Source organism: Pteropus alecto, unplaced genomic scaffold, assembly GCF_000325575.1.
Source record: "Pteropus alecto unplaced genomic scaffold, ASM32557v1 scaffold78, whole genome shotgun sequence".
In the NCBI taxonomy this organism is placed as follows: domain Eukaryota; kingdom Metazoa; phylum Chordata; class Mammalia; order Chiroptera; family Pteropodidae; genus Pteropus; species Pteropus alecto.
The window spans coordinates 125054-152119 of NW_006443124.1; the positions used below are offsets into that span (position 1 = coordinate 125054).

General features: G+C 44.9%; 2 protein-coding genes across 7 annotated transcripts in view; one reads left to right on the forward strand and one right to left on the reverse strand.

Moving 5' to 3' along the window:
* DPYSL3 (dihydropyrimidinase like 3) overlaps positions 1 to 19481 on the forward strand; it is a 99644-nt gene extending 80163 nt beyond the window's left edge. The window contains exons 7-14 of one of the 2 annotated variants that reach the window (XM_025040739.1): positions 989 to 1057; positions 4960 to 5080; positions 8988 to 9144; positions 9795 to 9936; positions 10942 to 11112; positions 12291 to 12470; positions 15146 to 15308; positions 16227 to 19481. In XM_025040739.1, coding sequence (XP_024896507.1) covers positions 989 to 1057; positions 4960 to 5080; positions 8988 to 9144; positions 9795 to 9936; positions 10942 to 11112; positions 12291 to 12470; positions 15146 to 15308; positions 16227 to 16315 — 1092 coding nt within the window. In that variant the 3' untranslated portion in view covers positions 16316 to 19481. The remainder of the gene's footprint in view (positions 1 to 988; positions 1058 to 4959; positions 5081 to 8987; positions 9145 to 9794; positions 9937 to 10941; positions 11113 to 12290; positions 12471 to 15145; positions 15309 to 16226) is intronic. The other variant, XM_006922953.3, reaches the window with a different exon arrangement.
* A 4777-nt stretch (positions 19482 to 24258) lies between these two features.
* STK32A (serine/threonine kinase 32A) overlaps positions 24259 to 27066 on the reverse strand; it is a 94384-nt gene continuing 91576 nt past the window's right edge. For all 5 annotated transcript variants that reach the window (XM_025040740.1, XM_015598195.2, XM_025040741.1 and 2 more), the window contains 2 exons: positions 26120 to 26184; positions 24259 to 25722 (listed from right to left, as the gene is read on the reverse strand). In XM_025040740.1, the coding sequence (XP_024896508.1) occupies positions 25629 to 25722; positions 26120 to 26184 (159 nt within the window). In that variant the 3' untranslated portion in view covers positions 24259 to 25628. The remainder of the gene's footprint in view (positions 25723 to 26119; positions 26185 to 27066) is intronic.

The window sequence follows — 27066 nt, forward strand, 5'->3', positions numbered from 1 at the left end:
CACATCACCGGTACAGAGATTCATGGGAACTGGCCTTCGTACTTTGAGAGCAAATGCCAGCAAACCTGCAGAGATGGTGGCTTTAGATTTGTGTCAGTTCCAATTAGCCCAAGTGTGAGTTCATGAGCTAATTGAAGAAGCCCAGCCACCTGCTTCTTCCAGAAAGCTGGCCAGAAGTCTGAAAAATTTAGCCATCAGCCACGAGAGATAGGCAGTTCTGCCTCATCCACCACGTAATTAAATAGAATTTGACCAAAAGACGAACTCAGGTTATGCTGTTTAGAGGTATTGTTTTGTCTGGTTAAATTCTAATCCATTCATTTAAGTCATAAATTTAAAGCATAAAAAAGCCTGAGGAGCTTGTTAAAATGCAGATTCCTAGAATTTAACCTCATTTAGTAGGTCTGGATAGGGCAGACATTTGTATTGCTATACACTTAACCCGGTCGATTATGATGTGGGCGGCAGATAGACCAGCCTTTGGGAAATGTAGCACTACACTGTAAGTCTTGGGAAGCCAGGGGCCTGGCTGCCTTAATTCAAGTACCTACCCTAGAGCCTAGCATGAAGCAGATACTCAGTAGTTTTGTTGAATGAATGGGTTTTAAAATGCAGGTGTGAGTTTTTTTAAAAAAGAGTTAAGGGTGTGTACTTTCAGCAGTATCTGAATTTGAAAGAAATGAGTAAGTGCTCTGGCTTGACTTTTGATGCCTAATGTAGAAAGAACTGATACCCTTTCACAGATTGTCTTCCTTTTGGTAAAAGCAAGCCTCCCTGAAAAGCTTTTTCTCCTCTTAAGACTCTACCTACCCTACTTTGCAATTTCATATAAACAGTTAACAAATTTGTTCAACATACATATTTTATTCTTCCCACCTCCCCACCCCCCGCCCCGAATACATCTTTAAATTAGAATATACAAGCATGATTTTTCCAAATCTCAGCCGAGCTCATCTAAAAACTGTTTTCTCTTCCTTTCTCATTCTAGGAGCAAAGCCGGATGTTGGAAATAGGGATAACTGGCCCAGAAGGCCATGTACTGAGCAGACCAGAGGAGGCAAGTTGTGGGGCGATGTGGGAGAGGGGAAGGAGGGAGAGAAGCAGCGGCAGTGGAGTCTTTCTTTTTGTTCCCAGCATCTTCCACGAGACTCTGGTTATCACAATCACAATCCCAGCAGCTTCCCTTACAGCCTGTCAATCATTTTATGTTTGGACTGCTTGTGTGCAGCCTATCTTCCTTAGGCACAAGCGCACACAGTGTATGAACACACAAAAGATAGTGAGACTCTTACAAATACCAGACAACAATATTGGAACATTTCTTCCAAAGACCACTTCTGACTGGGCCCTTGAGAAAATTAGAAAGGAATGTAAGGAACATTCTTACTTTTGATCCCTAATCTCTCTAATGATAATGTTGGTTGGAGTGTAATTCAGTTATTCAGTAGGAGTGGTAAATATCTAAATCCCTTCTTAATCAGTATGAATCTCAGAGACATTTCCACTCACTCCCTTATTCCATATTATATTTTGAGTCTTGCAAAATATTGGACATATGGATAGGAGGCTGAATGGGTTTTTCGTAGGCTTTATGTCTGTTGATTTGTAAGGTGATGGTTGCAGCCAGGTATGGAAGTCTCCTATGAGTAAAATGTATGCTGGTTTGTGACTGCGCTTAGCAGCTCAAGAGGGAATGAAAGGTAAGTAGGGGTGGATTCCGTGTCTCTGGATGTCAGCCACCTCAGCTTCTGGCACAGGGCACAGAGCTGGAACTGGCTCTTCATATGGCTGAGAGCACATTGGCGTTGGGGGATCAGCCTGTGTCTGGCACCTGGAGCAAATTCAAGGTCCTCCGTGTCAGTGAAGTGAACACTGTTCCTGTGCTGTCATTCCAAGCCCCACTCTCTACAGCAGATAGAAGTCAGAACCAGAAATGATTGCATTCCCACTGCCCATCTCTTTTAGGATCTTTTTTCCCCCCTTAAATTGAAGTGTAACGCACATAGAGAAAAGTATTTCTCTTGTAAAGGAACTATGAATTTTCACACACCGAATACACTCATGTAACTAGCACGCAGTTGGAAAAATGGAACATTATCAGCATCCCAGAAGCCCTTTTGTCTAATATGTTTGTAACCAGTTGAAATAATTCATAATTTTGTCTGTTGGTGGGAATGTCAATTGGTATAGCCATTATGAAAAACAGTAAGGAGGTTCCTCAAAAACTTAAAAATAGAACTATTAATGACTCCACTTCTGGTATTTATTCAAAGAAAACAAAAACACTCATTCCAAAAGATATCTGTACCCCTATGTTCATTGCAGCATTATTTACAATAACTAAGATACGGAAACAATTTAAGTGTCCATCGATGGATGAGTGGATGGAAGAAATATAGTATATACACACACATGTACACACACACAGTAGAATATTATTCAGCCATAAAAAAGAATGAAATTCTGCCAGTTGTAATAACATGGCCTTGAGGGCCTTATGCTACGGGAAATAAGTCAGATAGAGAAGGATCAATACCATAAGATCTCATTTATATGTAGAATCTAAAAAACAAAACGCCCCACTCCCTCCAAAAAATCAACCAAGTTCATAGAAACAAAAAACAGATTGGTGGATGCCAGAGGCAGGGGATGAGGATGGTCAAAAGCAACAACCTTCCAGTTATAAAATAAGTAAGTCCTGGGGATGTGAGGTGCAGCACGGTGACTGTAGTTAATGATACTGTATCGCATATTTGAAAGTTGATAAGAGCGTAGACCTTAAAATTTCTTATTACAAGAAAAAAAATTTTTAACCGTGTGTGGTGACAGATGTTAACTAGCCTTATTATGGTGATCATTTTGCAATATGTACAAATATCTAATCGTTATGTTGTACACCTGAAACTAATATATCGATTATACCCTAGTGAAAAAAAAAAATTTGTTAGAGTAGTAGTCACAGCAATTCTGAAAAAAATCTGCGTCCTTAATGCCAGGTCCCTTCTATGGAATACTTGCTTATACCCGGTGTTGTGCTAACTGCATTGTCCCAAATGTCCTTGCTGCTCTGGGTGGTTGGTGTTATTGGTGTGCAAAGGAGCTGAAGCTCAAAGAACTTAAGGCTCTGGCCCATCGTGTCTGAAGGATTGGAAGGTTGTTTGCACAGTGTGAGTTGGCCAGGATGACCAGCACTGTTTGTGACGCGTTTCTTAAATGCTGGTCACTGTTGAGATGTGCTGGCAAGATAGATCCTTCAGCAGCAGCAGCCAAGGGATTTCTGAACAAAGTCTATTTTTGTTCTTGGTTTGTTTGTTCAACCCCTCCCCTCCCATTCTCATCTCCTTTTTAGTAGAAAGCCTCTTGGCTGCTGATCCCGACAACCCTGGAAGCCCTTTTGGGTGAAGCTGGAAAGTGATGTAACCTTCCAAAGATAGTCATGTTGTCAAGGTGCTGAAGAACCTGCAGATCTGTGAGGGAGTGAAATCAAAGGGCCAGGACTGAGGTCTAGGGCGGCTGGGGTGGTCAGCGTAGGTGTGGAGAGGCAGGTGGGGCGTGGGAGGAGCCTGCCCCTTCTCCGTTCCCAGCACACTCAGCTACCATGATGGTGCTGTTCAGAGACCCCACGACGCCACTCCAGCAGTGGAGTGGTTCAGGAAGGTGGCTGCATTCCCCTGTGGTCAGGGACCTCCAGGACCTCGTCCACATGGGACATAGTGCAGTGTGGGGGACACCAGCTGGACCAGCCAAACTCTTAGAGTCTGTCTGCTGAGCCACACTCACCACGGGCAATAATTGGTTTGCACTATATAAGCACTGAGCGTCTGCAGGCTATTTTTGGTGTTTTTTGAAGGGTCGGGCTGCAAGAGGCTAACCAGAACATCATATCTATCAAAAAAGAAAAAAGAAAAACTTTTAATGATCAAATGGACAAATGCCAATGTCTCTGCTCTGGGCTGAATTGGACTAACTTGGGTAGTAACTTTGGCGAGTAACACAGGCTATCGCACAGCAGTCAGAAGCTGCCATCAGCAAGACCAATAGCCACCCTTCTAGGAACGCTGGCCTTGTCCCAGGAGTGGGCTGATGGCCTTACAAGGATGAACTCTTTTAATACGCACAACAGCCATATGTGTCAGATCCTATTATTATCCCCACTTTAAAGACAAGGAAATTCAGGATTTGAGAGGTTGTGTAAGGTACCCGAGGTCGCCCAACTTCTAAATGGCAGAATCAGAACTCAGACCCAGGTCCTTCAAGAAAGCCTGAGCTCTCAAACACTGATTTGTTAATAAAGTAAGTGAAAACTCACTATTTCGTACTTCATAACTGCAAGTGGGCTGGTTAGCATCTTTGAAAACATGAACTCTACATGAGGGTGGAATGGAGGAGATCCATAACAAAAGAAGTCTTTGTGCCGAGAAGTCCAGGAATTAGTAGTATAAGACATGCCCGCTGGAATTAACCCATCACTGACCACCAGTTTGCTGCAGGAAAAGATCTGAGGAAGCGTGATGGCTAACAGCCTTCACTGGTTGTTTTATACATATTGGTATTGGGATTGTGTTTTGCCAGAGTATCTGCCATGGGAAGACTAGGGAGCAAAGGCTTTCAACTGCGTGGGCTTTGTGATAATCACAGGAAGAGGAGAATTGGCCAAGGAAAAACTAGCTACGTCAATGCAGCGCTTACTGTGTGCCAGGCACCTCTGTCATACAACTCTACGCTGTCCTCTCCCGATCTCCACTGCACAGGAGAGGGGCAGACGCTCTGAGAAACCTAGCAAAGGGACACAGCCGGGAGGTACTAAATCTGAGCCTTCTACCCAGCATTCATCTTCAGATCGTCCAGGCGTTTAACCTCTGCACTGCACGGTGCTCCCAGTTTGTGGAGACAGGGGAATGGCAACTTTGAGAGGCTCCTCTTCCTGTTGACTCCTGGAGACCTTTTTTTTTTTTGCAGCTGGAAGCTGAGGCCGTGTTCCGTGCCATCACCATCGCCAGCCAAACCAACTGCCCTCTCTATGTCACGAAGGTCATGAGCAAGAGTGCAGCTGACCTCATCTCACAAGCCAGGAAAAAAGGTGATTTGCGCTCCCAAGATCTCGGGGCCTTGAAGCTCCATGTGTGTCCTCCCATCCCTGGATGTCCTGTATAAATGGTGCCTGTTTTGCTCATTGCCTTGCTCTCTGGAGAGCCCCTCGTCCACATTAGCCAAATGGGCTTCATTTGCTTTTTTCCATATCTGTGTGGATAGCAGGATCCCAGATTTCTCCCATTTGGCAGGTGAGTAAACTGAGGTTCAGGAAGGATAACTGGTTTACCTGTCTTGACACAGCTTGAATCAGTTCCTTGGAGATGTGACTCATCTTTCTTCCTCTCTTTGAGCTTTGATTGTCAATTCACAGGAACTAAGCTTTATAAATGGACATATTAGTCAAGATAATATTAGGTGCAGAAGTCAAAGGTCCAACTCCAGCTGATTTAAGCAAAAGTAACTTCTTGGTTGAAGGTGTTTCAGACGTGGCCAGTGGAAGGAGTTTAAACAATGAGATCAGGGCTCTGTCACTCTCATTCCTGTCTTGAGTCTGATGGTCTCTCTTGGCTTTATTTTCAGTATGAACAGTGACAGTAATAAATGCCAAGAGGTGCCCGTTGTCCTCCATTCTTGGTGGGGAGCATGATGAGGAGGTGGAGTACATCTTTTCCAACAGCTCAAGCCCAAGTTCCCAGAAGTGCGATGGCCATGGCTTGGGGTCATGGGCTCATCCCTGAACCGTATCTGCTCTGGGGGCAGTGTGATTAATTGGACAGGGCTGAAGGCCAGAGCAGGGCAGGGTACCCCTACCCTGAGCCACACAGATTAGCACGGGTTGTTTTAGAAAGAGGCTGACTGGGTCTCCAAAGTGTGCCTGGCATCATGGCCACATGACCCAGAGCTCTGTCCCCATTCCCTCCTGCCCTCTGCTGCTTTCCTCCACTGCTGTTAACTTGGGCTTCCTTTGCTCACCTCTGGCTAAGCTAAAGTTCACTCTCATTTTAAAGCTTTCCTTTCTGCTTTGAATTCTTGTCCTTAATAGCAGACTAATGGGCTCCCTTGTGAACAGAGTGTGGTTGAGAAACTGGAGGCGGAGGGCTCTGTTTTAGTCGTGAAAGAGGAATCTCTGGGCCCCTTGTACAATCGTTGCTGTTGTAGGCTGGTGGCCATTCTGGTAATGGAGAGACCCAGGATGAATGATTCATCTACCACACGCAGAACTGGTGTGTAAAGCTCCAGATGTGAGTGACTGGGGCGGCTAAAAATAGTCCCAGCTGACGCTGATGGCCGAGTGTTCAGGGCCTGGCCTTCTGGCAAAGGGGACCCTTTTTTACGGAGGGGAGTTGTCCTAATTGTCTGATAGCCCTTCCAGCTGGTAGAATCTGGGCTCCTCCTGCCTTACCCTGCTCATGGTAAGTCTGCTGTTTTCTCTCTCAGCTTTTAAATGTCTCGACGTGACATGTGTGGTTGCTCCACAGGGTCTGAGTCATCGCATGAGAGCCAGAAAACAGTCCAGTGTTCCTTACCCATTCCTGGAGAAAGGCAGAAAAAAAGAAAAAAAAGAAAAGACAGAAAGGAGCATAAGGAACAACCCCACACCTCTTTCCGTGACCACTTACCCTGCTCGCCTTCTCTAACCTGCCGCTGATGGCTACATTTTGTCTGGGACCCGTTTTTAGGATGACCTGGGGGGCCTCAGGACAAAGTGTTTCAATTATATGCTGGGTCTTATTTTAAACTTCATGTAGAAAAATTCCTCACCTTTCGCCTTCTGGCTCATGCTTCACTGGCAAGGAGAACTGGTCCAGCTGGGTCTGCAGGGTGGAAGGGCAGCGTTATTTCAGTGATGAAAAACTGGCTGTTGCTATTGGAGCCAATAAACATCTCAGGAACTGTCATTCTCAGAGAAAGAGTCCAGAGCATTCAGAGCTGGAAGACAGAGTATAGCAGGGTTCAATCTTCCCTCCTGACCAGGTTACTCCGTAAGTCCCAGTGAGTTTAATCACCAGGTGCTCTTTACCAGTTCGGCATGGCTGCTCAGAATTAATATCAGGAATCTATAATTTAAGAAGGACAAACATGTATCCTGCACTGAGATAAATACAGGTATATCTCGGAGATACTGCGTGTTTGGTTCCAGACCACTGCCATAAAGCGAATATTGTAATGAAGCAAGTGAAACACAAATTTTTTGGTTTCCCAGTGCATGTAACAGTTAGGTTTATACTATATTATAGTCTATTAAGTGCGCAGTAGCATTATGTCTAAAAAATGTGAATACCTTAATTAAAAACACTTTATTGCTAAAAAACGCTAATCATTATCTGAGCCTTCAGCAAGTCATAATCTTTGTGCTGGTGGAGAGGGTCTTGCCTTCAATTTTTAAAAATACAATATCGTCACAGTGCAATCAGGTGAAATGCAATAATGCAATGTACTTTAAATTTATTAGGTGGACTTCTCAAAAAACTCTGAGAGATAGGTATTATTATCCCCATTTTTCAGATGAGGAAATCGAAGCACAGCTCGTCCAGGGTCTCCCAGCTGGGAGAGCTGTCATTCACACCCAGGCAGAATGACAGCCTTTGCTTATTCTACCCTTCCATCTAAAGAAAGTAGAAAAAGAGAGTTCTTCCACTTTTAAGGCAGTATTTCTCTTAATGGTATTAAAGTGCTTTACTTGATTTTCATGTCTTAATTACTTTGTGTCCTTAAAGGATTTAATTCGGTAAACTTTTTGGGGGAGTCCTTGAGATTCCCATTAGTCATGTGCAGATCCTTTTTACTGTCATTGCAAAGAGGGCTGTCGTATATAAATCATTATTATTGCTTCCTTCCTTTGCCCATGGCAGACATCACAAATCAATCATGAGCCTTTTCTAGCGAGACCAGAAGCATTATTAGAATTCTTTCCTACATAGAAATCTGGGAACCAAATTCAATTAGTAGGAGTTGAAGCAAGGCAAAACCTATTTATAATCCTGGCCATAGAGCCCTCTTAAACTTTGACCTTTTGGGGAACTTGAATATGGAAGATGGAGGACCAAAGCTAAAGAAATCCAGAGCTATATGGACCATATGTAGCTTAAGATTCTGATACCGAGAAATTTGGTACCACCCTACCTTCTAAGAGCCAGCATTTGCCTTATGCATCACTATCCCTTCTTTAAGAAGCACAACAAAAGCTTAGGTTAGTATATTTTCCAATATCCTTCCTCCCCTCTCCTTGGTTGGGACATTTAAGTCCCTAATACCAGACACAGGGTCCAGGAAGTTATCCTCATCTTTGGTGTATCCCAGGTTATTGGGTGTTTTTGAGCAAATCACTCCTTGCCTTAAGGAGTAACAAACGATAGAAAAAATCACAAGAACCTCTCAGCCACAAGAGTAGGTTTTACTTTGTGGAACCAATGCATGTCCTCGGAACAGCAGGATCTAGCAGTTCCCAGTGACGTGGGTGCATTTGGGCCTTTGGGCCTCTACAACAGGAAGGAGGAGGAGGTATGAAGAAATCAAATTTGCTGAGCATCTCCTGTGTACCAGACACTTTGCATATGCCAAATCCTTTTATTTTCGCAAGTCTGAGAAGTGGGCGTCATTTCGTTTCATTAATACCAGGATAGGTCTATTTCACATTTTAACATTTCTGAAATGAGGATGAATTTTATAATCAATGTATACATATTTTTCTTTTGCCACAGATTTTAATTTGCCTCAAAATTTGAACAATTATACTGCATCTTGCAACCGATGGCTTCTTATAATCTGGGGAATACAATATTGTTCCAATTTAGCAGCTAGAAAAGCAGAGGCTTAGAAAAGGTGGGACCGTCGACTTAAACCCAGGACTGCTGACTTCAGAGCCACAGCCTTGAGTAGGCTAAAGGACTATGATTTATCTAAACCGGTCCAGGGCTGATGCAAACCCTGTGTCTATTCCCTACCCCTTGCAGGAAACGTGGTCTTTGGCGAGCCCATCACTGCCAGCCTCGGCACAGATGGAACCCATTACTGGAGCAAGAACTGGGCCAAAGCAGCTGCCTTTGTGACATCCCCACCTCTGAGTCCTGACCCGACCACTCCTGACTACATCAACTCCTTGCTGGCCAGGTTGGTGCAGAATGACCTGCAAGTAGGCATTGCGTGGAAACGTCCCGTAACCGGAGGGATGAGGATGGGAGCAGGCCATCCATCAGCTAGACTAGAGTCTGCAGTGAGGGAAAGACGTCGAGAATTCCCCTGCACAGACAGCAGGCTCCTCTCCATTGTATTTTTAAAAATACTATATAGTTCTATTAATAATGGTAATAGCAGTTGATATGCGTTGTGTGCCAAGCCCTAGGGTAAAACCACACACGATCTCATTGTTCTTCATGACAACTTTATGAGTGAGGGACTTTCATAACCATTTTACAGATTACAGCTGAAGGTCAGAAAGACTAAATTATTTACCCCCTAACCAAAATTATAGGGGGACTCATTTGCTGCCACCCTCTCTGGATCAGTCTCATTATTCATTTGGGTCCCTTCTACTTTATAACACAGAGATGATGTCGCCCCCTCTCCCCCGCTCATTTTCCATGTGGGGTAAGCTTGCTTTAGATAAATTCACCCACCTTAACATAGTTGTCGAGAAGAAGAGGAAGAATCCAAACTCAAGCTCTGGCACTCCAGATGCTGACTCTAGGTGCTCAAGTCTGGGCCTCCAAGGTGTCCCTAGCCACCTCTGCCATTCACATGGAGTTTTTCTCCTTTGCCAGTGGGGACCTGCAGCTTTCTGGCAGTGCCCACTGCACCTTCAGCACCGCCCAGAAAGCAATCGGGAAGGACAATTTCACAGCCATTCCCGAGGGCACCAACGGGGTAGAGGAGCGGATGTCTGTCATTTGGGACAAGGCTGTGGTAAGGATCAAGGTCATGGGAGGGTGGGCCAGGATGCACAAATGATTGTCTATCAGTGTCTTCTGGCAAAAGGGCCTGGTTTTATTTTCCTTGTTAACATCACAGAAGCTGACAAAAAAATAACCATGCAAATGGAGGTTTCTCCCAAAGATTTTACTAAAATTAGTAATTATTAAGTTGATCACATTTCCATTTTCAGCTTTAAAACCTCTAAAGACACTTATTTCAAAGCCAAATAGAATGCATAGGATCTAATGTCTCATTTATCTACACCTTGTAATCTACCATGTTCCCCCTTTTCTTCTTGGCTACCAGGAAGCTCCAAGCTAGAGTTCAAACTAAATTCTTTTTTCCTTACCGAGCCTTTTTGTTTCGAGAAGTGGGAGGTTTTTTACACACTTAGATTGACTCTTTTACAGACTTAGATTGTCTTTTTATTATTTTTTATATTGTTATATGTTTCTGAATGTATGCATGTGTTTATCTTGACACTCTAGAATTGTTTAAAAATAATATTTTTATTAACTACATGATACATTCTCAATAAAGAACGCTTGGAAACCACCAAAAAACACACACACAAAAGAAAATAAAAATTACTCATAGTTCCACACCCCAGGGATAACCATTGTTATCCTTTGGATGAGGTTTTTCCATGTTTATCCTATGCCCATGTGAATACAAACACATATCTGAAAAATGAGCTCATCATCACATTTGTTTTTTACTGTGAACTCTCTATAATCCTTTTTGGAATTAGAAGGGGTAAAAGTAACCAGAAAAAATGCACACTTCAGGAACAGTAACTTCCATCTTAAACCATGATTTTAACCATTTTGCCTGGGTGACCATGACACCCAGCTGATTCTGAAGTTTGCTGGATGGGTTCTGTGCTCACAACCTTAGAAGCCCTTCTTTATATTTTTGAGCCATTGTGGTCACCTGACCCTGAGCTCAGAAGCCCTGCATTGACAAATTTTTTAAAAAGTGTATTTATTTCAATAGGCCACCGGGAAAATGGATGAAAACCAGTTCGTGGCCGTGACTAGCACGAATGCTGCCAAGATCTTCAACCTGTATCCCCGCAAGGGAAGAATATCTGTGGGTTCTGACAGTGACCTGGTGATCTGGGATCCAGATGCAGTAAAGATTGTGTCCGCCAAGAACCACCAGTCGGTAAGGCTGGGGCTGGTGGGAGTGGGGCAGGGTGGAGAATGCACGCAAGGAGCTCGGTCAGGGGAGTTGTGTGCATGTGGTGTACCAGCGTGCTTAGACTAGGATGTGCTGCAATAACCCCAGTTCTCAGTGACTTAAAGCCTTAACAGTGTATTTCTCACTCATGTTTTCTAAAATGGGTCAGCAGAGGGGCTCTGCCCATCATTGTCACTCAGGATGGAGGCTGATAGAGGTCTCATCTCTACACACGCTTCCACGATTGCTGAGGTGGAGCTGTTGCGGGGCAGGACATGGGAAGTGGTATACTGACTCTGAAAGCTGTTTTAAGACATTGCTTCCTCTCACGCCACATTGGCCAAAGCCAGTCCCGTGGTCATACCTTCCTCCAGAAGGGCAAGGAGTGCTATTGGTAACTTGTGCCAAGAAGGAAAGAGAATGGGAAAAAAATCAGAATTCCTCCTGAGTTTCAGGTGGAAGATAATAAAGCACAGTACCTAACAGACAGGGAGTTCATACTCGTGAGTAAAGATAGTTAATATTTTCTAAGCACTTAAGTTTCAGGCATTATGCTTTTAATTCATTCAATCTCTATAACAGTCTTCCACAAGTAGCCCCTATTTTAAAGGAAATTGAGGTACAGAGAGATTAAATAATTGGGGCAGCAAGGAAATAGTGAAGCTTGGAATCAAACCCAGACAACCTGACTCCAGACTGATGCCCTTAACCTTTTTGCATTGATGCTTCTCATTTGTTGAGTGACTAAGGAAGTAGGAAGAAATCCCATTTTTTTAGTGGGGATGGACTTTGCTTAAACATTGTGTCATGTCATTATTTAATTTCGGGTTGGCGGGGATGTAAGTCCTGCTAGTTATCCAGCTTCTCCTTGAACACTTCCAGTGACAATATTTACTTCCATAGGTGACCTCACTAAAGACTGGATGCTTCTCTTTGCTAGGAATTCCAGCCTTTACTTAGCGAGCATCTATCCCCGGGGCCTCTACCCACTGAAAGCTTGCGGATGCATTGTAAGCTTTTCCCAGCTTGCTGGCAAGTCAGTTCTAGTAACACTGAAGGCAGGATCCCAAGCACGTGAGAAGGCGTTCCTCTTTCTCCCTGCCCCATGCCCATGCCCATGCCCATGCCCATGCCCGTGGCTTTGCCCCTCACCCCATCTCTAGGCTGCAGAGTACAACATCTTTGAAGGGATGGAGCTGCGTGGAGCCCCTCTGGTGGTCATCTGTCAGGGCAAGATCATGCTGGAAGATGGCGGCCTGCACGTGACCCAGGGGGCTGGCCGCTTCATCCCCTGCAGCCCCTTCTCCGACTATGTCTACAAGCGCATAAAAGCCAGGAGGAAGGTGAGAAGCCCCAGAGCCAGGGGTCGGGGGACAGGGTTTGTGTCCTGTCTGGCATAGGAATAGTAACCATGGGTCGGGAGGGATCTGTGTGCTCCCGACTCTCCCAAAGAAGTTCACGGCAATGATCTCTCCCCAAAGGACAATCAAATATTTCATGTACATAAAAAGGGGTTTCAAAACCTTTTTGGACCTAAGAAAGTTTCTTGCAGGTGATATTTTCCCATTTTTGTATCGCTTTCCTTTAAAATAATTTAAAATTGTAATAATTCAAAATACTGTCAGTGAATATTTTTAAAAAATAAATTACTCTTTAAGGTGTACTGTGAGGACCAGCAATCCACACCCACACCTCCCTTTTTCATCCTATCCAGTTTGCTCCACAAGGGCAAATGCTTCTAACTCAGCTAGTTCTGTGGTTCAAATAAAATCTTATTTATGACAGACAGTTTAACACACACATGTATATCTACCCACCTACCTACCTACATATTACAAACCAAACAGCTCTAGTTGATTTAGGGGGAGGCTCAGAACTCCGTCTCTTCAGCTTTCCTTCCTACCCCCACATAATCTCCAAGTCACTTTCAGGTAAGCTTAGGGCTCCACAAAGTAGGGTTAGACCAGCCCTGGGATCCTGGAATTTGAACCGTGCTTCTGACTTCCTCTGTTAGAAGAGACACAGTCATCCATGCACGTGGGATGGAGGAGCTGGTGGGGAGAGGAGGAGGGGGCTCACTCTGCAAGTCACTGTGGGCCCATGCAGGGGAAGCAGTCCTGCCTGCCTTCACCTGGACCACCCACAGCCATCCCCCCTGCCTTCCTGCAGGTCAGGGGGAGACTGAGTGTCTCAGAGCAGTTTCCCTGGGAAACAGGCTCTGGGAGAGAGATTTTCAAGTAGGCAGTTTCCTGGGGATTGCTCTCAGGATCTGCCCTTGTGGCACAATGTCGGAAGCAGGATGGGGCAGAGGGAGAATATGGACTGGAATGCAGCTGTAACAAAGGCCTCGGCTCATCCCCATCTAGGCTGGTCCTTGAAAAGGGTCTGGGCCTTTATATGCACTCCCTGCAGCCCCAGCCCCAGCCTACCAACTAGCCATGGGATGTGGGCTGTTCCTTGGCAAGGTGGCTCTCTTCAGCTGAGGGCCATTCTTGAGAAGGACTCAGCTGTGAACCGTCTGCTGCCAACACGCCCAGGAGCTGAGAGAACGAGTCTTCAGTGGTGATGACATGTTGGAGGTTGGGGACAGGAATCTAGGCAAACATCATGATGTCCATTAGAGAGAGGCTCATATAAACTCAATACCCGAGTGCCCACCCCACTCCCAGACCCCCAGTGATCCCAGTAACAGGTGGTCCGGCCTCCGTGTGGACATTTGCAACACAGAGAGTCTCCCCATCTCATGAGGTAGCTGACCAGCTCTGCCTGTGAGAATATACTTCCTTCTGCTGGGCTGAAATCGACCTCCCTAAAGTCAACCAATCAGGTCTGTTCTGCTCCCAGCACCTGCATGGAACAAGCTCAACCTGCCTCTTAGAGCATCTGCGTGTTTCCAGAGCCATCTGTCCCTTAGTCTAAACATCCCTGTAGCCGTCCACTGTTTATTTTATGACAATGTTTTAAGTCCTTTCACTATTCTTATCTCTTTATTAGTGGTCATTTTAAAGTTGGATAGTGTGGAGCAAAATTCCACACTCAAGTTTTGGCCTAAGAGAGAAGGAAATCAATCTCAAACTTCCCATATATCAGTTCTTTATTTCCATGAACATGACTTAGAATCTGGACCTAAAGAAATGGCAATGATCTGGAATTGTGGGTCAAGGTTTTGGGGGGAGTACAGATATGGCCGTCATCCCACGTGGATCATTAGCATCTGCAAATTTGATGAGCTTGGCTTCTCTGCCTGCACCTGAGTCACTAGCAGAGGAGAAGGAAGCCTCTGTGGCAGATGTCCTGTGCTGTCAGGCTGCTCCAGCGTTGTGCCCTCATCGCCTCAGCTCTAATGGGTACCGCTGTACCCACTGGGTGGTCTTGCAGTGTTTGTCTAAAAGACCAGGAGCCCCTTTGGGGAGTCATCATGTTTCATGGGACCATAAGCCCCAGGGCCTGGCACCAGGCCTAGCCCAGAGCATCCCTCGAATGCTATTACTGGCTGGCTCCACAGTCCCAAGCCAAGTTCACAGCCATAGCCAGAGGTCAGGGGATCAGGCCGGGAGGCTCATTCCGAGGCCTGGTGACTCTGATCTGTGCCGAGGAGCCTGAGGATGGAGCTCCCAGGGCATCTCATCTCACCCTACCGCCCTTCCCACCCACTCTGCTCCGGCTGTGCAGGCGCTTCTTCCATTCCCTAACATTTCTACCATGGGTTTCCTCTGCAGGGAACGCTGCCAGCCACACCACCCCCCTGTATCTCGAGGCCTCCTCTCTCAACCCCGGCCCCATAACAAGCTCCTTTAAGATCAAGGGTCACCTATTTAGAGAGACCTTCACCAGCCTCCTTCATCATCACTCTATTGTGACACTCCACTTTATTTGACACTATGTCTCCTTCCCTTAAAATAATATTGTTATTATCTGGCTCCACTACACACGCTTAGTTCGCTCATATATTTGTGCTACCTAGAGCAGACCCGTCATTATTGCGGGAATACTTGGTGACGCCCTTTCTCTGCCGCAGATGGCAGACCTGCACGCGGTCCCGAGGGGCATGTACGATGGGCCCGTGTTCGACCTGACCACCACGCCCAAGGCGGGCACCCCGGCGGGCTCCACGCGGGGCTCTCCCACGCGGCCGAACCCGCCCGTGAGGAACCTCCACCAGTCCGGATTCAGCCTGTCGGGTGAGCCAGATAAGCTGAGGGTGACCGTGAGTGGGAAAGGGGAAGAGCAGGGCTCAGAGTCTGGCGGGTGATCCTGGCCCACTTTTAGGGTGGTGGTTAGTTGACAAGCTGGAAGGTTTGCTGAATTAAAAAGAGGTCCCATTGGGATAGCGAGATACCGCTCAGTCAGGTTAAGGATCAAGTGTAAATGATCACCGAGTCTGCCTAGATTAGCCTTGATTTGGTTGATGGGGAGTAAAGAATGGGAGAAACAGGACAACAGGGAATAAACCAGGTAGGGAGACATACCTAGGGGAGGAAGGCAAAAGGAAAAGCCTAGAAGTTTTGAGGCGTTGTGGCCAGAGGTCCCATTATGCTAGTTGCAGAAATTTTTGTCAGAATTTTTGCCATTTTCTATTGCTCCCCAGCTACCCTAACCCCTAAGCTTTTAGCAGCTCCTTTCTGAGTGGCCATAAGGCACGTCGATGCTTCCTTTCGTGCTGGGGCTGCGGGGCCCGTCCGTCACCACTCCGTCACCGTGCCTAACCCCTGATAGTCTCCGTCACTTCCTCTGCCCATGGGCTAATGGCAGTACCTCTTTCTCAGGATACTGGTGAGGACTGAGTGAGATAATCTGAGGAACACTTAAAATATGGCTTGTTATGGTGAATGTAAGCAGCTATTTTTCTTATCACCCCCATTGTTCTGTTTATTATCCGTGTCATGATGCTGAGGGTCCAATGACATCTAGATAAGAACCTGGCTTCACCTGGCAGACGGAGATTTTTCTAGAGGGTGGGTATGAAAAGTCTAGAATACCTGACAGACTAGAATGGAAGTTTCTTGGGAGATGAGGGCAGAAAAGCACGTAATATCTTAAAGTCTTAAAATTAATCCAGTTTCTCTCTTGTCTCCCTGGGAATTGATTGCCCACGGCAGGAACCCAAGTGGACGAAGGGGTCCGCTCCGCCAGCAAGCGCATCGTGGCGCCCCCTGGAGGCCGTTCTAACATCACATCTCTGAGTTAAGCCACCCCTTCCCAAAGAGGGGCAGAAGCAGCAAGAGATTTTTTGAAGCCAAAATGGTACACCGATATTTAAGAAGGAAAGCGAAAACAGTTGCGATCTAAAGAATCAATAAGCCTCAAGCCTTATGTTTCTCCAATGTTACGCTCGCTTGCCTAGCTTTACGAAAATTGCTTTGTTTTCTGTCTGTGCCTAGCCTTGATTTGGTTGACTCCTCCCCCCCATTTGCATGCATGCAATCAGGCCACTAAGGTAAAAGAGTCTGCTATATAGTGTTGAGAGCGTGTGTAGTGCTGCATCTTAAGACAAGGGGACAGACAAAGCTGGATGTCAGGAAAATGAACAAAAGGGACACAGTTATTTGGGGTGAGTGGGTGGTGGGAGCCCAGAGCAAGATGGAGGGTTCAGCGGGGCTGGGGTAGGGTATGTAAGCGGGGCAGGGGGTGGGTGGGTGAGCTTAAGGGGGTCTTGTGTATTGTGTTAATGAAGTACATTTATTTCCATGGAAGATGGCCCCTTGGGGCAGCTGTCACTTCATCACAGTCCCCTGGGGTCTGCAGAGAAGGCAGGTGGTCTTTAGGTTCCGGACTTTGTCACGTCCTCTCTTCATAGATTTTATTCTTTTGAACGTTTTATTAAAACACCAAAACCCAATCATTGCTTCCACCCACTTGGTCGTGCCAGTGTTTGGTCGGGCCTCTTTCTCAGTGGTGCTTTCAAATTCTTCTCTTTCTCGAGCTGGGAAGGAAGAGAGGAGAGAGGAAAGACCCTTCTCTTGCCTTCCCGTCTCTTTGGTGCTCTTAAAAAGGCAACAGCTGGGAGCACAGCACAGGCCCTCAGGGTGGGGCAGGGCAGCCGCACTTAAATAACACCTCCCTCCGAACACGTGTTGGAGATCACCTTTCATTCATCTGTCTTTGCAAAGCCGGAAGAACAGCGTGCTTCTGGCATCCCGGAGTTAGGAGTGGAGCTGGGATGGGGCCGGTGGTGAGAGAGTGACTCTGGATCTCCTGAGATCCGGGTGCAGCCATGACGGGATTTTTGTTGTTGTCAGAATTTTCTTTTCTTACGTGTTCCTTAACTTTTAGTGCAAATAGGTCATCTCAGCTTATAGGGGAGTCAGGCAGGGGTTTGGGAAAGCTTGTCTGGAGCAGAGGCAGCACGTTCTGTGGCCAAGGTTCTAGTTTTCAGTCCTGAGCCATCTGTTTCTCCTTCTGCTAGCACAGCCTTTGGGGGAACGTTCGTTTTGGTACCAAAGTCTCCCAAAGCGGTGGCAGTCACATGCAGCCTTTGAGACATGGCACAGAAAGGTAGTTAGCGAAGAGCATTTGCCTCTGCCTTGTCTGTCAGAGCTGAATGTCCATGTCCTTATTCTGCCGCTTCTGAAAAATTCAATTTTAGAGCAAGTTCTTTGAGCCAGATCAGATCTATAGAACTAAGAGGCCCATACGCAGGAAAATTCAATTCAACCTGGGATCAAACTTCCGTGTTGGGTGATCCAGCTGGCGGAATCCACACCCCTGTGTACTAAGTACTTTGAAGAGAAGAACAGGTGTTTCTCCCCCAAACACCATTCAGGTTTTCAGGAGAAACCGGTATCTTTTACTGAAGGTTTTATGTTGAGGGCCAGAGAAAAGGGAATACGTGGCCAATGAGGCATTTGAAAATAGCCAAGGAATAGGATCTCCCTTAGCAAGCTAATTTTTGTTTTAATCATGAAAGAGATTATTTCCTATCAAAAGAAGGAATCTTGCTACTTTTAGGGCTTTTTCATGGTGCCTTTATTCTAAAGAAACTTAAACGAAGGGTGACTGTACTTCTTGGTTTATAACTCACAGATGTGGGGGCCTATTGCAGTCTGGGAGTGACAGTTTTGCAGACGGAGCTTGTCATTTGGGAAGCATATTCTATATACCTCAGTGGCTGGGCTATGCGTTAGAATATGTTGCAGTACCAGCCATAACCACCAGATGGAGGAAAAGACACGTAAATAGTCGGAGTGCCCACTGATGTACCACTGGCAACTGTTACCAGCCGCTGCGTCCAACCCATCCCTTCATGACTTTTCCTGTGCCATGGCCCAGTTGGTTGCATTTGGGACTTCTGAATGAAACATTCATCCAGAACGTTATATTCTACCGACACGTTCCATGCTGTAGAAAACAGCTTCCTAAGGCCTTGGTGATAGGCAGCAGCATGACCTGACAGGGCCTCCCTTTCTTTACTTACTATTAGTAACTTTCCAAGCATAGAAATTCCTGAGAATTCCAAGAACACTCCCACTATTTTCTTGACTTCGATTTCTGGTTTCTTGCTCCTTAAGTTAAAATTTCTATTCAAATTTGTCCTGTTCCATAAGACACATCGAAGAGCCCCACGCAGGGTTCCGGAAGAGAACCTAACAGCAAATCTTGGGCGTCTCAGAATTCACTGGCACCTCATCCAGCTATGGGAGGGTGCGCTGGGTCTTCTGTCTTCCTCCTAAGCTCCCTTTTGCTGTCTCATGTCTCGGCCCCTCTCTAAGGATGCCACACCTTGCCAAGCTTCTCACGTTGTTTCTAAACCCACATGGCAATCAACGAGGGTGCTGTCTGGGAAGGCCACAGTCTTGGGTAGTTGGGTAGTTGAGAAGGGATCTGGAACTGTTAAATCAGCCACCCCAATGGAGATATTTCTTCTAAATTTTCTAAAAACGGAAATGTCAGAATCATCCCAAAAATACATTTTCTTCAGAGTCCAGTCATCCGTTGAGCTTTTTCCTTGTGACTACACCCAGAGAGTCACGCTCTGTCCCAAGGGCCTCAATCCTAAGTCTGGACTTTCCGCTCACCCTGAGAAGCCCTTCCCAATAGGGTGACGAGAGTCCCACAAGCTTTCCAGGCCTTCTCCCCTGGAAAGCTCCAGCTCGAGCCCCAGAGGGACACATGGGCCGTCCAGGCAGCCAGCATTCGGTGTAAGTTCCCTCTTTGGAAAATGGCGTGTGTGTGTTCAGTTCTGTGTCTGGTGACTATGAACAGACAGTAAATGTCCCTGTGATCTGTGGTAGCTGTGGGGCAGCTCTGGAATGTGAAGAGCTGTTTGGTTTGAACCGTGAAGAAAACTGTGTTTTGAGTTTAGCTAAGATTAAAAAAAAAAAAAAAAAAAAAAAAGTTCATTAAGTGACTGTTAATGTAAACCTGGTTATTAAAATAACTATGAAATCACAGATGTCGTTGAGTTTCCTTCTGTGTGTGACATGCCTTTTCACCTTAAGTGTTAAAATTGGACAGTAAAACTGACATAGGAAGGAGGGCAGAGCTGATGAAAACAGAGTTATCCTGAAAAAATTGGGGGAGTTTCTGTCTTTTCAGTTAAGGTTGAGTTTCTGTTTGGCCACCGAGTTTGATGACCATTATTGAAACTTTGGGGAATGACCAAAGTTTTATCTATGTATCATCGAATTCAGTATTAGTGTAAAAGGCATTGCCGTTTGGGATTAAATCTAGGTGAGTCCTAAACAGATCCTAAGTTGTGTTGTGGTTGTCATTGTCATTTGTCATCCCCTTAAGCATTGCTCCTTCCTAAGCCTGGACTTTGAGAAAACTCAAACTAAGCATGTTCCAAAGTATATTCTTTAGCAAACTGGTCCCAACAAGAATCATGAGTGTTGGAAAGGGAAAGGATTATTTAGTATGTCTATGCCTCTGAGATATTTAATATACATATCATCAAGGTCAAGACTCTGAGAAATACTGTGTCTTTCAAAATTTGTCTAGTTCAAGGTTCTCATACTATTTTTGACCATATATCATTTTCTAATATTCCACTAAATGTGTTAAACTTTTGTGGAGAAACGCTTCTGGGTCCAATTACAATTTATGTAGGACATGTTTCATTTCGAGTGCTAGACTAGTGTATGCAAAAAGAAACTTGAAGGTTTTTTTAAAAGTTGGTATAACTGAAAACTTCAAGGATAGGTTTGGGTACATACATTCAAGCAGAGGTGGATCGAGAATGTTGTTTTGTTTTGTTTTGTTTTTTGTCTCTAAGCCCTGTTTGCCTTTTGTCGATGTTTCCTTTTTAGGAAAGCGCTTTCCATGTGAGAGCAAAACTAGCTCTCCAGGTTTTCATCATACCTGCCTACCAAGTTCAGGGGAAGAAGAAAGGCTCCCTCAATAGGTCTAGCCTAAGAGATCGATTCTGATTGGTCCGGCTCAGGTCATGTGTTTTCACCATTGAACTAGTCACTGTGCCTGGGAGTCACTGTGCACTGGCCACACCTGGTCACATGCCCGGCCCTTGAGCCACCTGAACTACAAAAGAAATTTAGCAACTCAAAAGAAAATCAATTTTTGATACCAGAGGACTAGGGGATGGCTGCCGGGTAGGTAAATCCAGCAGATGGCGCCATTCTCAAGCCTGTAGGACATGAATGTTTTGCTCAGCAAAGTGTCTGTGTTTACATTGGGGCAGGTGGAGAAGGAGACCTGGGGATGGAAATGCCTGATGAATTGCTTTTACGTGTGATGAACCCCTCTTGGTTTGGCAGAACAATGCTGTCAGTGCAGGAGCTCAGTGGTGAAGCCTTTCGGCACAGAAGCTCAGGAACCATATTAAAAGCTACTCTGAGCACATAATTATTTCAGCTTGAGAGTCAAGGTTTGAGAGTTTATGAACTTTATCCCAAAGTCCCATTTTCTGTCTCAAACTCAGTATTGGGAAATAATTCTTCCTGCTCATGGCCAAGGCAGGAACTGAGCTTCGGCGAGGATTAGTGGGGGTTCAAAGTGAACTCAGGTTACAGGTCTCTAAAAGAGATGAAGCAGTTTTTTAAAAATATTAGTGAAATTCACACACTGACTAACTGGATGTATTATTCTGGGCTGAGTCACATGGACTGGGTGGAGATGAGAACACTGGATAAGAATAACAGGATTTCTCTGGTTTCAAAGAACTTTCTGGAATTGGCTCTGGTACCATCAAGCCATCATAAAGGGACTACTAACTACGAGAAGGAAGTGGGGTGTGAAAGGGCCAAAGCAAACTGCAAAACTGAGACCCCTGAAGGCTGGCACTCTAGAATCGAAAGAGGTCTAGAACCCTGTGCTGTGCTCAAGTGACCGCTGAGAACATGACAGACATTTAACATGACCTGACAACAGACACGGAACACACAGGACTTTAGAGCCCATGAGACTTACAAGAGCCAATAGCAGGACAAGCCTGGGGAACCAGCTGGCCCACTGGCTGCTGAGCTATTGTGAGTCCAGAAGGTAGTTGAAAGGTCCCTTTATTCTCTAAGGCAGAAATTGCTTCTAGTTGCAAGAGTTCAGAGCTGCTATTCCTCTTCTATCCCTATGAACATCCACCTGCTGCTTTGATGTAGGAAATGGGACAGGAAAAAGATGCTGAGGGGTAGGAGAGCAGAGTGCTGAAAAAGAAGTCCCCGGGCCATCCGTGGACGTCAGGTCATAGTGGAAAGCAAAATCTGGAATTCTGGGTTGTGTTCCCTGAGGTATGAATGTTAGAGAGGGGTCAGGTATTTGGTTTTTCTGCATGGGGATTAGTTTATAGAATACCATCTCTATCACCAGTTTCTTCGGTAAAGGACATTTCTCATAGCAGAAAATGGAAGTAAGAACAGGTGATCTCAAGAGGAAGGGTGGGCATCCTCCACCCTTCCTCTTGAGAAAACCATTACACACACACACACACACACACACACACACACACACACACAGCTGACAAAGAAGGGTCAGCGTCTTACTGAATACAGGAAACATTTTAATACATGCAGCATATTTACAGTTGCTAGAGCTGAACAGAAGTGTGTGTTTCCCATCCAAGGGCTGTCCACAACAGCACAGACAACGAGTTTGGAGTTTTAACGTCAATATTTACTACCAGACACAGTGAGCGTGTAAGAAACAGTAATCACAGGCAGAGTTGGAAACAGGATTTTGTGCAGACATAATGCAAGGACAACTGGATACTGAAACTCACTATGATTTGCATGCCTTTAATTCAGCTTTTGAAGATTTGAAGCCTTAGAGTTACTGCATCAGCCCAAAGCAGCCACACTGGTCCCTGCTGGCCACCATTCTTTCTCCACAGTTATTTGTCCATCCAATATAGAAAAGCTATGAGGATGTAAAATCTATTCATTTCTGGTTAAAACTTTCCTATTAGAAGAAGCTTAACTCATCCTAATTAATTTAGCAGTGCTCCATGCTATTCGACATTGCCCTATCAACGACCTTAGGCAAAACCAGTGCTGCCATGGAGGTGTGTTGGCCGTGAGCAGAGCATTTACCTTCAAGTTAGGGTTGTGGCCAGGGTTGCAGGGCTGGGCTGCCCTGCCCATCCTCTAGAGGGCGCTGTGGACGCACTGGGGCAGGCGGCCCTGCAGTAGTGCTAGAGTGTTCTAACCAGGAGGTGTCTGGTCTTCAAAACCAGCTCAGACTTTTTAGACTCTCCACACAGGTAAGGATTCCAGGAATACCAGACACACACACACAAAATTCAATAGTCACCGTTTTCTAAAATTCTTAGCCCTGAGCCTTGTTTGTCACAAATCTAGATATGTTCCACCCAGTAGGATAGTAACTTTTAGTCCACATTATGAATAAAATGAAAGGATCTAATTTCAACAACGAGCAACCATGGCAAGGATGTAGGCATCCTTTTATTTATTTATTTTTTTAAGACTTTTTTGTCCTAATATTAAAAATATATGCTGGTGGGTAATGTTTAAAATCAGATGTTCTACACCGATGGATGTATTGCTTTTTCTTTTCTAACTGGGACTGGAAACCTGTCTTACCTGAGGTTATGCTCTCTCTCTACTCAGTGCGTCCATGGTTCTTGAATGCCCACAGAAGCACTTCAGGCACAGAAGTGGCTCACTGGAAATAAAAACTCGGGCTCCAAACTACATTGGGTTCCTATCCCATTACAAATCGTATAGACGTGAAATGGCACAAATGATCAGCTCCCCCATCCCAATGACGAGCCTACCAATTCCATTGCCCCTTGGTGTTTTCCAAAGTCCCTCCTTTGGGATGACACCTACAAGGTCATAGCAAGAGGAGGAACCAGTGGGAGATAAGCTCACAGCACATCAGGCCTTAAATCACCCAAAGTCCCTCCTTTGGGATGACACCTACGAGGTCATAGCAAGAGGAGGAACCAGTGGGTAGGGAGATAAGCTCACAGCACATCAGGCCTTAAATCACAAACAAATGAAAGATGGAAGTTGGTAAACATGCAAGTGGCCCCTGACACTCCTGGTTACTAGCCTGGAGCAGAATCCGGCCACCTTCTTTTCGTTCTTGTGGACCTACCCACTCTGTGAAACTGAGGGCCAACACTTAGAATTTATAGTTACGTTATCAGAATTTATGTTATAAGAAGAGTGGAGAAAAAACAGCATAGACACTGTGTGGCAAATGTAGAGAAAAGGAATCAAACAGAGCAAAAGAGCTGGCTTTAATTTTTAACAAAAATAAGGTTGCTCTTTAAAGCAGAGAGGCACTGTTTCACAGCTCTGCCAGAAGTTCTGGGCCTACTGGCTTAGTGAAGAGACAACTGTGAATGCTGAGTTAAAATCCAGCGCTGGCGTCCTACCCAAGCTGACGTGCCCTAACGCAAACTTCCTCCTGGAAAAGTCAAGTGTAACAGGTAGCCATATCTCTCACTTCTGCCGATTTCCATCTGTCTGGTTTCCCAAACGGCTCGGTCAGATCTCTCTTGTTGCCAGCTTGCCGCCATCTTGGTGAGGCTCATACGCTCTATAAGTAAGGACAAGGTTTAGGTGATCCGAGTGGCCGAGGGGTTAAAACTGTTCCCCACCAAGACTATTCACTTCTTGACTCTAACCAGTGGAATCTGTAGGTTCCCCAAAATAGTTCCTCTGCAAAAATTTATGTTATCAGAAGAGTGGAGATACATCACATGTACATCTCAGATGAATTAAACTTTGTGTTTGGCAAATAAGTAAATAAAGAGTCAGACATCGATAATATTTTAACAATGAGGCAATTCTGCCCACCATTCTTGCAGTGAACACAGGTGGTAAAACATGATACTGCTTTTCCTTTCATCTCTGTGACCTTAGGCCTCTCAGACGTGAGCATCCCAAGGTTCTGATGTAATTCTAGTCTGTAAAGGCATGTATAATTTGTACAGCATTTTGGTTCATCTGATAACTAGCCAAAAATTAGACCAAAAATAAAAGTAAAAACAAAATCAAGATGAACCAAAAACAGCAACCTTGTTTCATTGTAGAAGGATGGCTCACTGTACTGGGATCCACTAAGATCCCCAGCATATGTTATGGGTAATTTAAGGGATTTTCAAGGGTACATTTTACTATCCAAATTCGCCTCACATTCTATCTTAGACAATAACTCCTGTTTAAAACTCCATTATACAAGATGGACATGCTTTTAATGTGACAGTATTCTTTTCTGATCCTGTCCAGACACAGGTCTCTGCTAATTTTAGGAAGACAATTAGCTCTTAAGAAACATTAAGAAGGCAAGTGGCGTGCTAGTAAATATTTAACAGCTGGCTTGTGGGGAAGGGGGGAAAGCCCTGATTTGTAGCATTTGCCAATTTCCATGGTGTAAATTCTCCCATCACTACCATTTCAACTTCCCAACTTCACATCACTGTACAGGACATTGGGACAGCTGTGCATAGCAGGCTCTCGCTAGCTGGGACAATAGGATATGGCGTGCAGACTCCAGCATACCACTGGAAGGTCGTCAGTCTATGCTACTTCTAATCTGGTCTCATTCATTTCCTCCTGACCGAATTCCTTATCCCTGTTCAGTTGGGCTTGGGGATCCTGATCTCTCTATGAAGTGTCGTGGCTCAATCACCACCCCCCAAAATCTCACTCAATCACCCACCGATGTCCACTTGTCTATTTGTCACAGTGTCATGAAGGAGTGGAAAAATAAATCCACATCCAAATATTCCTTTTGAAATAAAAACCAAGGCTCTTTAGGATAACAGAATGGTAGCAGTCAAAAGGCAGAGTAGAGCTCATCTAGTATAACTCTCTCGTTTTAGATGAATAAATCAAAGCAGAGAAAGCGGTTAAGTGACTTGCTCAAGGTCACGTGGTTAATTAGTGATGCAACCAGCTCCCAGGAGCCCAGGGGACTCTCCACTGTGTCATGCCGCCCCCTTCCAAAGGTGTGCACTCATATTTTCTAAGGTGTGTGAGGTGTGGAGAGGCGAGAACTACTGTCAGCTCTTCCTGACGTGGAAATCGCAGTTCCTGGTTTGAGGTGCCAGGAAATGTCCCAAGAAGAAGATGTTGAGGCTTTCACAGGTTGTTATTCTGGCCATCCTCTTCTTGTGGGTCTTTGGTTTGTTCCGAGGCTAGAGGTGCTTGTCTTGTATTAAAGTTCCTTTTCACTCTTAAAAGGAAAAAAAAAGAAGAAGGTTTATTCACTGAAAAAAAAAAGATTTAAGATTTTGGAATGATAGTATGAAGCCCAACAATTTATAAAGAGGCATGAAACTGTCTTAAAGACGTCACCGATTTTAAATGTGTAAGTCCCCAATTTCTCTCCCAATTCCTCTGCCCTTCTTAGAAACAGAAACTTGATGCTAAGCTCATTCCCCTATTACAATTTTTGAAATTTCTTGCAAGAAAAAAAAAGGTTTCTGAAATTTTCATGTGTTCTAATATGGATATGCATCATTTTTGTAGTTTGAATTAAAATATTAATAAACATATTCACAAGGTTTTGCAAGTAAAGTCTAGCTGACACACTACATTCTTGCTGGACTGTTCTTCCAGAAGCTACTTACTTTTCTCTGTTAAAAATTATGAACTCCTTTTGGACAGATTCAAGGTGCTCTTGAAGAAGGCATGTCTTCCAGGTGAACAATGAAAATAAAAAATAGAAGTATAGTTAGCAGACCAACAAGGATCCTCAAACAGCCAATAACCGATTGAGCGTCTATTCGCTGGATGGCCCAAATCGAAGAAGTACAATGTATCTCCAAAATGGATGCTAGCCTGAGTGAGACCCCAGCTAAAATAATAGAGGAGCAGATAGGGAAGAAACAGCAAGAGGATAAAGTACACCAACACTCTGCTCCCCCACAATGAGCCTGCAAGGAACACCTGAGTTATGGCTTATGAGCTTGATGTCTTTCAGCCAGCCATTCAGCCCGAGAAGAAAGCATGGCTTCAAGGCAGGTGGCGACAAAGGTTTATTGAGCTAATTACTTACTCACCTCTCATCTCCTGTCCCTCAGATGAAAGGTTTAGAGGCTCTACTTGGATTTAATAAATAGCCTAGAAACATCCCCACACTGAATTCTGATCGAATGTCCCCCCTCGACAGCTATGCTGGGGTTGACTAAATAGAGTTAGGGTGCAGTGAGCAGAGCTGTCTTTATTTGGGACTTTCAGTCATTAAAAACATGTGCTTTGACATTTCACTGTCTGGCTTTCAACACCTATCGATGACTTCTCCATCATCATGAGAAAAATTTAACCTAAAAAAATAAATGACGATCATCAGGCTCAGGACAGCGTCAACCCCAGATCCAGTGTTTGAAAAGTCTGCAACCAAGAACTTCCAAATCACTCCTGATGAGAAACATTTTTCTCTAAGGAAAAAATATCATTCATTCTTTTTTTTTTTTTTTTAAATCTAGGAATTAGAAAATACTAAGTCCTCAAGTACTGAAGAGTGTTCTTTCTTTCCTGGGAAAATATTTAAGTGATAAGAGAGGAAACTACAAAA